We start from the raw sequence: 12965 nt of genomic DNA on the forward strand, positions 1-12965 counted from the left end.
ATTTTACAATAAGTTCTGATGATGTAATGATTGAAGATGTCTGATAATCGCATTATTGTTATTAGTTGTGATTGTTCTTAATAAACTCTTTATTACAGCCTTGTTATCCAAATTATTGAGCATGTACTGTATTAAGCTTCATTCACATTTCATTAGAATTAATTTTCCATGTTAGACCCTAAGGCAGTAGAATTAGACTTTATTTTTTAAGCTAAATTCTACTTTAGCATAGCATATATTTAAGCAAACTGAGCAAACAGCCTCCTTAAGAACAAAATATATGAGTCTAAAATGAACTTCATGAATTCTACTTTAGAATCTGGAGGAGTTAATAAAACTTACTGACTTATTCAGCCAGCTTTTATTCGTTTTTAAAGAAACTGTCAAGCGACGCTACCTTGAAGCCATTTAGGCTAATAATTTTTGCTCAATTGTTTTGTGGAAAGACGTTTGAATAAAAAAGTTTTTTTATTATATTATCTCAACTAATAATGGAATAATTGCTCGTTTTCACCTAACGGCCGTCTGGTTACGCAGCAACACAGGTGCTGATGAATAAAGACTAATACATAGTGAATTAATTTGAGCTTTATTAAACAAATAACAGGACCTTAATTAACCTGTATTCACTGAAAACAAGGAATCCATATTCAAGAGAAAATGTTCTGCATAGTTTAGAAGAATATTACATTCTCCATCGAAGCATATTGGTTGTTTGTACAGTGATTTCGGTGCTTATGTTGAGTTTAATTTAATAAACATAGGAAATAATGGAAATGCGGATAATCCGTTCCAGCCACCCAGAAATATTACCAATGTTACCAATTTCCAATGGTCAAGGCTCCTTATAGGAGGTCATGCCACCAAGCTTGGGCTAAAAATAGAACAGACCGCCCACGCCACCAATCTGTCAGCATAAACAATGAGTCGAAAAATCACGTAGCTTTTGAACGCGTGCCACAGGCAACGTCGGTATCGTGGGTTGACTCTTTCGAAACAGCTTTTGCTGATTAAATTCGTAAACTCTCTTTGGTTGGCTTCGCTTGGCTTTCCACTGACGCAAATAAGTTCTGAACGACTCCCGGATGTTTCTTGCAAAAATTTCAATTCTTAAGGCGAAATTTCATAAGAGAGTTCCACTGTACATGATTCATTCAGGTTGGTTGTGCAAAAATAAACACGATCATGAAACTCTATTCATTCACATGGAAACGGCGTATATATTTGAATTAAGTTATTTTTTCTAAAAATAAAGAATTCTAAAAATATGTTGACTGTAGCATAGTGTTTAAATTTTGACCTATGTTGACCCTTGATTCCTGAACATTTTTATGATTTGAAAATATGCTAAATATATATTTTTAAATAGCCTAGAATTTATTCTGTTGATTTTTAGACGGCATACTAATGATCAGCCTGTGACATTAAAAAGAATGTCACATTTTTTTAAATGTCAAGCAAAAGCTTCTACAGCAGTACAAGTGCCTTGCCTGACAAAGTTTTTCCATCAGATTTTAAAAGAATTATTATTATTATTCTTTTTTTTTTAGCGCACAGTAATACAGAGACAATGATAAAGAGTCAAAGGGATTTTTATTGCTTAGTTACACAGCGCTGTCTGCTATGTGGGGCTTCATGGAAATTTGAAAATGTCATCACTAATAAGGGAGAGTGTCACCATATTTTGTGACATACTTTAATCTAAAATAACGTGTTACCGTTGTTAACAATGTGTTAACGTTACTCGCAGACAATTTATTAATGCTGAAGTTCATTGCTGAGGTTATGTCACGAATTCGGCTCTCAAGCACGCAACGTGCTTCAGCTCTGTTTTATTTATGGCCATGTGTTCTGGATTCTAGTTCGCCTTTGTTCCGTATTTGTGGAGCTCTACAGACTACACTGATCTTTTCTAGGTGTGAGAAGAAAGACTAATTGATGTTAACCATAAACTCACTTTTCACTCTTTCATGCCGTTACTCAATCAGCCAATCATGTGGCACCAGCATCATGCAGTTACAGGTCGAGAGCTTAACGTCAAACATCAGAATGGAGAGAAAGTCTGATGATATGGTTATCGGTGCCAGATTTGAGTATCTTGAGGTCTGAGCTTTTCATAAATCTCTTGGGATTTTCGAAAACAACAGTCTCTAGAGTTTACACAGAGCTTTGTTGAAGAGAGAGATCAGAGGAGAATGAGCAAACTGGTCTGAGCTGACAGGAAGTCTGTAGGAACTCAAATAATCTGTCTTTACAACCTCGGTAAGCAGAAAAGCATCTTAGAACATACAACATGTCAAACACTGAAGTGGATGAGCTATAACGGGGCAGTGGTAGCTCAAGTAGTTAAGGCTATAGGTTGTTGGTTGCAAGATTGTTGGTTCAAGCCCCAGCACTGCCAACCTGCCACCATTGGGCCTTTGAGCAAGGCTCCTAGACCACCCCCAGGTGAACTTTGTGCTCTGACCCCAACCCTCCAAGGATGGGATTTCACTATGCAGTAATGTATATGTGACAAATAAAGGCTACTTACTTGGAACAGTAGAAGACCACTCATGTCATCCAAGAACAAGGATCTTTAGCTATCATGAACACAGTCTCACCAAACAGCTGAACAATTATTTTCAGCAGCCTCAGATTCTAGTTCTTGGCAGACAGGAAAGAATCCTGAAGTGGTCTTCAGACTGTTGGAGGTGAAAATCCCAGAATATGAGCAGTTTCTGAACTACTCAAACCAGCCAATCTGGCATGGTTAAAGTCACCGAGATCACACTCTGATGTCTGATGTGTGCACTAACTGAAGACTTGAATCTACATGAATTTATGCATTACGCTGCTGACACATGGTTGGCTGATGGGATAACTGCATAAATGAGCAGGCGTGTGTGTGTGTGTGTGTGTGTGTGTGGTGTGTGTTACAGTGAAAGATTTGGCCTTACTGCACTGATGGCCCTGGACGACGACATCCTTGATGGCCATCAGACCACGCTGGCCTGAGGTCACAGCTTCAAAAATGATCTGCAGAGGAAAGAGAAAAGCCCATAACCACAGTGATAAATGCATACACCTTTAAAATGTCACACACATACAAGCAATGAGGCAATGTCCCCCTAGGGGCTGACACAGAGAGCAGCTTAAACATGACCAGTAGTGTCAAATCAGCAGGGCTTCTATTTCAGAAGGACACTAGAGATACAGTTTAGCCAGGGCTATTGCACTAAAACCCACGATTAGATGATTATGCATTAGATTTGAAGATCACTTGCTGTTACTGGGAAAGAGTCAACTTTGTCCGCTTTACTGCATCGTTTATTGTCTGGAGGCTTATCGGAGTGTCTCCACGAGCTAATCCTATAAAACAAGATCTTTATCCTGTGGACCTCGGCCAAATTGTTTAAGGGCATTCCTATAAGACACAGGGAGTCGAGGCTAATTCAGAGAACGGCTAAAATTAAACACACAGCTGCCCATAAAGAAAACATGTGGCACGGCACACATGCGTATATTGACAAGAGCTATTTTCGCATTTGCAAGTGTATGCATTTTATGCATTCATAATTGTTTTTACCATTAAAGCGACAAAGAGAAAGGCGGTTAAGAATGAAAATTGAGAATTATTCTTAACACATACTGTCCACAGCTAGAACTACACAAATGCTAGAAGAATAACAAGAGAAGCAGGAAGTAGAAGAAGCCAGAAACACGCTGCTGAAGAAAACGGAATAGCAGACATGCTTCATATTCTCTGGGTGTGGTGAAACCCGGCTACTCCTCATGGAGTGACCCGCAGCATGCTCACATATCTCCCTGCTCTTTTTAAATATACACCCACAAGCTGAACCATGCACTTGATCTCTTTCTTTGGACCATAAACGTATTGGACTGTTCCTGTTTCAAATGGTTTCCAGGTCATAAATCCCGCCTTAACATAACCCTTACAAAACATTGTGGACTGCTTACTGCATTGTTCTTGTACTCTGCTTAATGACAATAAAGTCAAATCTAATCTAATCTAATCTAATCTAATTGGACAGCATTTAGAATGTATTTTGGCTTCTTGTGGTATAAATGAATCATGGACATGACAGATACATGGCGGAAATGAATCCTGGCCTCTTGAAATGTTCTTTTACTTGCCGATTTACAAATAATATGTTACAGTGGAACCTCGGCATACTGAAGAAATGTTCAGTTCCTCGCCCTCCCTTACAAATGTTCACCTTGAGAATTGAAATTTTCATCGGCATGTGAACGAAGCAAACCGTACATCGGCTAAGTTGCGCGAAACGTCCTGGAGTTGTTCAAAACTTCAAGCGAAGCCAACGTAAAATTTACGAATTTTTTCAGTCAGCGAAAGCTGCTTTGAAAGAGTTAACCCACGATACCAACGTTGCCTTCAAAAAGCTACGTGATTTTTCGGGCGTTTTTTTTTTTGTTGTTGTTGACAGATTGGTGGCGTGGGTGGTCTGTTCAATTTTTAGCCCACGCTCGGTGGCACGACTTCCTGTGAGGAGCCTTGACCGTTGGAAATTGGTAATATTGGGAATAAGCCTTGACACGGAATGCTTGGCTTGGGTCAGTGCTTTGTAAGTTTGCATACGCTTCGTATTGGTAACACTGGTAATATTTTTGTGTGGCCGGAACGGATTACCTGCATGTACATTATTTCTTAAAGGAAAATTCGTTTCGCAATACAAATTTTCACCTTAAGAACTCGCCTCCAGAACGAATTAAATTTGTATGCCGAGGTTCCACTGTATATGGTTATGATCCAAAAACACAATATTTCAAGAAAAGTCCAGGTTTGAAAGCCGGTCACTCTACTTGGTTGCAAAGAGCTGTCATCATAAAGATGGTGGGGGGAAAAACTGATATTTAATGCATGCACCTTACTGTAGAGTCGCTAGCTATCTTCTAATGACGACTCCTGTGACTCCAGGAGCATATTTTAACCACCAGAGGGAAATACTTGAAAAGGTTACAAAGTCACTGAAAAGAGATAATGGTTACCTATGCTATTTTATTTAGTTTGCAAAAGAATTGCAAATGCTGTATGGGAAGAGGTTGGAGAGAGAGAGAGAGAGAGAGAGAGAGAGAGGGGGAAGGAACAGGCTTTTGACACATCATATAAAAAGAATAAAGCAAATCATGTTCAAGAAGAAAACACTAGTGCTTGAACTTAATTTTTTACGGTTGTGGATGATCCCACGTGAATACTTATTCCCAGTACGCTCATACTGAACATCATTTCTTCACTTTAGTACTGTTTTTCTTTACAGTAAAAAAAATTTTATAGAAGGGTAATAATTTATTTGGTGTCACCTAGAAGAAGATGGGTTTCCTTTTCCAGTCTGGTTCATCTCATGGTTTCTTCCTCTTGTCACTACTAGATCTTATAAGACTTTATTACTTTTTTTCATAGTATCATGCCGCAATTCCCGAGGTCAGGAATATCCGTTAGATACTCCATAAATCCTGTCATAAGACCGTAATTATAGCGGTGTAACGATACACTCTAGTCACGATTCAAATCATGATACGGTCTTAAATTCGATTCCTGGTTCAGTGATTCGGAAAAAGTCTGACTGAAAAAATTCTGGTTTTTAATCCTGAATTATAGATAACGAAAAATAATGACTGTAATAAAAAAAAAAATATTGAGTTATTTTATTCATGTATAATTAATGTTTCACGTGTAAATAAATAAATCCTGGGGAAAATGATGAGCTGAAGCTTTGTAGCAGTGTCATTTTGACACAATCGGCTAAAATGTTCAGTGTTCTCTCTCTACATATCAACTTGAAATCTGTAGTTCAAACAATTGTGCTGCAATCGATTCAGGATGAATATGATGCTGATGTGAATCGCACAACTCAACTATGCACATTGTGATGCATCGTGTCATGATGCATCTTTACACCCCTACCTAATTATATCCCTTCTTTCTCTAATGAGGTTTGGAAAGCCAGTGGCCTTTGGTTACTGTCTGACACTGTCATTATAACATAGCTCAGAGAAAATTAAGACTGCGCCACTCACTTAGACACAAAGTGTAACAGCCAGCCCGTGCAGAATGTGTTATTTTATTTAAAACAAATGGCAGTCAACCCCAAACGTGGCCCTGTTTTCATTTATATTATCTTCTTATTGTAATTAGCATCCGAAAGAGAAAGAAGAAGGCGTCTGAGACAGCCTGTGTTGCCTGAGAGGAACGAAATGGTCTGGATCCTGATGTAGTGCTGTGGTGTGACGATACCAAAAATATACACAGATCCAGACATTTTTTTTTTTTTTCTAAATTAAAATCACCATTTGACAAAAATACTGGGGATAAACAATTAAAAGTTTTGGTGTGCATCCTGACTGCAATTTAATTAGAATAGAAGAAGACTGCGAAAAAGCACAAATCAACCCCATAATTACAAAATAATGTCCCAAGCACCAGGTGGTTTCCTTCTGACAATCACTTGGGATAGTGTGCAATTAAAGCTACCTATAATTACTTTGACTTTGCTAATTAGGTACAAATCTAGAGAGCACTGTCTCCATTCTTGTCTTCATTCACTTAGCAGAAATCATCGCTTGTTCTTTGTGGCTGAAGCTTTTTTTTTTTTTTAAAAAACACGGAAAAGGATGGTTCACTTACTGAGGAGAAAGATGAAGCATGTCTTCTAAACCCTATAAGGACAGAAATTTTTTCACTTTTTCATCTAAATCCTCAGAAACGTTCCTCAGTTTCGCAAGCCTATGATGGCAGACCTACTGATATGTTAGGGATTTAACTGAATATGAATACATTGTTCAGAATATGAACAGATAAATACAGAGATGCTTAAAGGAAGACTACTTTTTGAAAAAAAAAAAAAAATTGTCTGAAAAGGTTCACAGGGCATCTGTTCGGGACTAGAGGTGTGAATTGGGATTGGGTGCAAAGAAAAAACGAGCAAGTGAAGGTTTAATTAAGGCGAGCAGTCAGATACGAGGCTTGCGGGACAAACAAAGACCACATTTGTTAACAGGAAAATGATTTACAGCATTCATTCATTCATCCTTTGTTGTGGTGGTTTAATGTGGGATACTAGACTGTACTGCTTTAGCAAATAGGAATATATATATATATATATATATATATATATATATATATATATATATATATATATACTGATCAGGCATAACATTATGAGCAGTGAGAGGTGAAGTGAATAACACTGATGATCTCCTCATCATGGCACCTGTTAGTGGGTGGGATATATTAGACAGCAAGTGAACATTTTGTCCTCAAAGTTGATGTGCTAGAAGCAGGAAAAATGGACAAGCATAAGGATTTGAGTGAGTTTGACAAGGGCCAAATTGTGATGGCTAGACGACTGGATCAGAGCATCTCCAAAACTGCAGCTCTTGTGGGGTGTTCCCGGTCTGCAGTGGTCAGTATCTATCAAAAGTGGTCCAAGGAAGGAACAGTGGTGAACCGGTGACAGGGTCATGGACGGCCAAGGCTCATTGATGCACATGGGGAGAGAAGGCTGGTCTGTGTGATCCGATCCAACAGACGAGCTACTGTTACTCAAATTACTGAAGAAGTTAATGCTGGTTCTGATAGAAAGGTGTCAGAATACACAGTGCATGTTGGGTCAGGGCTGTTTTAGCAGCAAAAGGCAGGTGGTCATAATGTTATGTCTGATCGGTGTAAATATATTTAAAATCTGGTGTACATGTTAACATGTTAGACCACTACAGTAGAAATGCTCAGTGTTAGCTGTAGCTGAAATCACCAGTTTTGCTTTTAGTCTTTTTTTTTTTTTGCTTAATTACTCGTTAACAAGGTCAGGAGTTCTGCAAAACTGAAGCTTGTAAATAAACCTAACAAACTATTAGCTGTACCAAGGCTCATAATAAAATGCAAATAATATTATATAAATGCACTCAGCAGCAGAGATATAGTATTTCTAGTATAGTACATATTGTAGGTTTCTTGTATAGCAAAAAAGCAGCAGACATACAGTATATATATATATATATATGTACACACTACCAGTCAAAAGTTTAGACACACCTTCTAACTCAATGTTTTTTGTTTAGGGATTTATTTTCTACATTCTAGAACAATACTGGAGATTTCAAAACTATGAAATAACACATGGATTTATGTAATCCATACGTAACGACAACAAAAACAACAGTCAGTTGTTATTTTAAGACACGAAGGTCAGGTGTTCTGGAATAGTTCTTGTAAGAACAGTATTGTCAAGTGCATTTGCAAAACCCATCAAGCACCATGATGAAACTGGCTCACATGAAGACCATCCCAGGAAAGCAAGACCAAAACTGACCTCTGCTGCAGAGGAGAAGTTCATTTAGAGTCACCAGCCTCAGAAATCACCAATTAACAGCACCTCAGATTAGAGGCGTTATGAAGGCTTTACAGAGCATCAGTAGCAGACATATCTCAATATCAACTGTTCAAAGGACATTATTGTGTATTTCGGCCGCCTTCAGCATTGTTTTACAATGTAGAAAGAAATAAACATCAGGAAAGACCATGGAATTAGAAGATGTGTCCAAACTTTTGACTGGTAGTGTATATATATATGTCTGAAAAGGTTATTAAGGTTATTATTAAAACAGAATATGATTAAATTCTTCCTAAAGCTGCAGACACCACGTTTTCTGACAGACATTTAAATCGTCCAAAGCAATAGCCATTGACGATTCCCTGTACTATCATCAACTGTAACAAACCTAATGGATAGATGTAGTTTACTGATCCCTGAAGGGAAGTTTGGAATATTGTATTTAACACACTATGGGTTTAAACCAATTTGACCAATTATGAACCATTGAGTGATGTAGCTGCGGTTGAGGAACTGTCAGATTCACACGCCTTGCTAACACTACTGGAATTTTTCCCCCCAAGTTTTTCCACTATTTTAGTTTAGGCCACACCCACATCGGTGTTAGCTCCATATACAGCCACAGCACTACAAATTACATATACACATACACAGCCCTTGCCAACAACAAATGCACAGAGGTGACAAATTCATAACTTGATTATATGTCCACGCACATGTGCATGGCTGACATACTTCACATTCCTGAGCTCATAGCTTTAAGCTCTCGCACACAATCCCTGACATCAAACCACATTAAGCGTCCACTTGTGCTGTGTAGTATGTATAGCCCTCAGGTCTCTTGCTGTCCTGATGAGTATCATTCCTTCAGAATTACTCTCGTTACTCTGTTTCTGGAACGGATATCTTGTAGTTTGGTTGTCATGACATGCCTCTGGTGTACATCTCCTGCATTATATCACCGTCTATAAAAACTCCTGAATCAAAGCATGATATCTGCCAAATTACAGACAAATGTGTCTCTCTTTTTATCTCTCTTAAGTGAGCTGGTAAAAATTGTTTTAATATTTCTTTCATCCCGAAGACATATGAAGCTCGCCTTACGCCTCAACAGGATTACAGACAGCTTAAATAATTTATTACATACACATACAGCACCCACTGAGAACCCGTGGCACAAAATAATTCAGTCAGAACCCTTTGCATTTAAACAGCACTTTAATGCCACATCTATACATGTTTTATACCTACTCTATAAACCTAACGTGGCTTGCAATAAATGAACATGTTCCTAATGAGGCCTGTGTGCTATGAGTGTACTAGCCACGTCTCATCAGAACCCATCTGTCTGCCCGGCCACTGCCGGTTCTAATGGGCTAATTTGGCTTAGCGGCGCTCTCCTTTGCGAGGTGCGGGGGTCTTGGTCTGCCAATTAACACCAGACTTTCTGCGAACCCTGGAGAGAGGACACCTAATAAGCAGGCATGTGTGAAATCAGCCTCCTCTCTGTGGATCCCAGCGTAGCCTGCCACACGTGAAAATAAACCACTAGACAGGGAGAGAATGTAATTTTTTTCTAATATAATAGGGGAGGGTGGTTTTCATTATTTTGTGAGAGAGAGGTGGAGAGAGGGAGAGTGAAGCAGGGTAGGAGAGCGAGGAAGTGAAAGAAGGCTACGCCGAAAGAGATACAGACATGGGAGAAGATGAAAGGACAGATAGATGACATGTTCAGAGGTGTGGGTGTACGGCTGATTATGAAACCATAGACTGTTATATATATATATATATAAATGTAAAAGATTGCATTTTAATTACACACCCACAAGCTAAACTAAACTGAGCTACCTTTAACTTACAAATTAGCATTAACAAATTTGCCTCGGCGCTGCTGAATTCTCCACTCTGATTGGGCACAAGGTGTTGAACTTTAATGTGCTCATTCTAACAGGTTTCTATAGTAACAACTTGTACAGCAGACGCTTGGCATAGACGGATTTAAAGCATGTATCAGTGGTGATAAGACGTTTGTGAGGAGATTTATTCCTTTTTTGCACTTTCGAACTGATGCATGCCACCGACTGTACATCACTACATGTAGAGATAAATGTCTGTGAGGTGAAATTTCCCATGATGTTATATTGAGGAGAAAAAGGAAACCATACAGTATATAGTAGCACTGATAATTTACAGAAACTAATGAGCAGATTGGAGGGTTTTATTCCTCACCTGGTAGAAATTGGGCCAGTAGGTGCTGATAGCGAGTTCCACTTGGGTCCAGCTCCTGCTGACGGGGCCTGAAGTGTTCCACACGGGCAGACCAGTGGGGCTGTTGTTCTCTTTGATGTAGATATTGAGGTGCCCCGGGCTTCCCCCCTCCCTGCCGGACACCAGGTACTGAAAGGTGACGCAGTGTGTGTCGTTCTCTTTAAGCTGAGGGCTCAACAGCTGGGCTCTCTGTCCGGCGAAACGGCCTGATGTGTTCACCATCATGAAGGCAGAACCTAGCAAAAAAACGTGATTATTACCATTAAATGTTGTAGTTTCACTTGCAGTACGCTATAAGGGATGTGGAACAGTACAACCTACTTCCTAAAGAATAAGTAAACAGTAAAAATCTGTCTGTTTTGATTGATTGCCATGAGTGTGAATATTTCTGTACACCTTTTTTTTGCCAAAAGAAAATACACATCAGTGTGGAACAACGATCAAACACTAACGCTACAGCTCTGCATACTAAAATACAAAACAATCCCACCTCTATCTGAAAACAAGATTTACTACAGACATTCAGGAGGTGTTGATTAATTTTTATAACAGCGAGGCTTGGACAGTAGTGCTGACAGCAAGGTTTCTATCAGCGCTCTCATTCTAATATGTTGTTCTGTTGTGTAGCAACAGCTAATTAACAGGGATAGCCATAGAGACTGGTTTAAAAACGTGTATCTCTGTAAGGAGACATTTATTTGTGGAAGGAGTCTCCAGTGTCACTGCAGATTTCTGACAGAGGGTGGTTTCTCTGTTACATGACAAGCTTCGTCGAATTCGCTCAGCTCGAGAGCGAATCATATCATTCCACACCGTTAAATATTAAATTAACAAATTAAAAGACTGCTAGCGATGGTGTACTCTTGTAATATAAATAATCTACTTCATTTTGGTATCGTCATCACACCATGCTGTCGTTGATTCATTTCCCTTAAAGGTATGCGCTTGTTTTTTCCTTGATAAGGCCTACAACAAGGACTCCTCTCGAGAGGAGATTGAACCTTTCCCCCTTCCTCATCCTCCCCTTATTGTACTATAAGGTTTGTGAGACACATGGCATACGCTATAATGTGTTAATCAACACGGTAAAAGCCTTTTTCCTTTCGTAATTGATTAAAGCGGAGTCACTTCATTAAAGCGCCTGCTTAATTCGTCTTAATTAGCGTGGCTAATTAATATATATCTGATCTCATTACAGCACTAAGCTGTAGACAGATCAGAATATACAATGGCTCTCCACAGAAATACCACACTGTAAATTACACTGAGAAATACTCCTCACACACACACACAGACACACACACACACACACACACACACACTGTTAACGTATCCAAGGTATTATTGCTGACATTTAGCTGTGGCTTGGCAGCCTGCTAGCTGATCCGGTCACTACACAAGAACAAGAAGAACTGATCAGCTAGCTTTATATTCATCTAGTGATTCTAATTCCCCCCACATGCACACCACACAAACACCCACACACCCACACACACACACAAACACCCACACACACACACACACACACACATACACACACACACACACACATACACACACACACAAAAAAAACATTCTGACACCGATTCCTTAATAATTATCAGATGGCATAAAGGTTAATACGAGTCTCTCACTTCCAGGCAATAACGCACAGGCAGGAGGGATTATAATGACAATAGTTTGAGAGAACAGACCAGTTCACCACCTATCAGCTCTCACACCTACTGAAATCCTATTTAGCCTTTCTCCATCTTCTCTCTCTCTCTTTCTCTCTCTCTCTCTCTCAGACCCATAGCGATAATGAGGAAACTTGCAGCATTTGACTTCAAAGCTCCACACTGTAATGTTTCTGACATGTAGCAGAATGTAGCTGACATGTAGCCTATACAGAGACAGAAATCTGAGCGAGAGAGAGAGAGAGAAAGAGAAAGAGAGAGAGAGAGCGGCACAGATGTAGAGCGAGGGAGCTGGGGAGAGAGAGAGAGAGAGAGAGAGAGAGGCACAGATGTAGAGCGCAGGAGCTGGAGAGAGAGAGAGAGAGAGAGAGAGAGAGAGAGAGGCACAGATGTAGAGCGCGGGAGCTGGAGAGAGAGAGAGAGAGAGAGAGAGAGAGAGAGAGGCAGGCAGATGCACATGAACTGGAACTTCAGCTGAACTGAAGCTGATACGTACTGGAGACTCCTTCCATAAGCATCTGCTTACAGAAAACTTCACTACATCAAGGACAACATCTGTTTATGACGAGTAAATTCAAATATTGTGTTGTAAAAATCCTTGTGAATGAGATGTTACTATAGAAACGATGTATGACAGTTGTGCTGTAACATAAACCTGAGATTTGCATTA

General features: G+C 39.4%; 1 protein-coding gene across 4 annotated transcripts in view; it reads right to left on the reverse strand.

Moving 5' to 3' along the window:
* The window catches only part of LOC131371192 (receptor-type tyrosine-protein phosphatase mu-like), a 209321-nt gene that overhangs the window by 128422 nt on the left and 67934 nt on the right, over positions 1–12965 (reverse strand). For all 4 annotated transcript variants that reach the window (XM_058419037.1, XM_058419040.1, XM_058419039.1 and 1 more), the window contains exons 3-4: positions 10581–10855; positions 2940–3018 (exon numbers count right to left, since the gene is read on the reverse strand). In XM_058419037.1, the coding sequence (XP_058275020.1) occupies positions 2940–3018; positions 10581–10855 (354 nt within the window). The remainder of the gene's footprint in view (positions 1–2939; positions 3019–10580; positions 10856–12965) is intronic.

Source organism: Hemibagrus wyckioides, linkage group LG20, assembly GCF_019097595.1.
Source record: "Hemibagrus wyckioides isolate EC202008001 linkage group LG20, SWU_Hwy_1.0, whole genome shotgun sequence".
NCBI lineage: Eukaryota > Metazoa > Chordata > Actinopteri > Siluriformes > Bagridae > Hemibagrus > Hemibagrus wyckioides.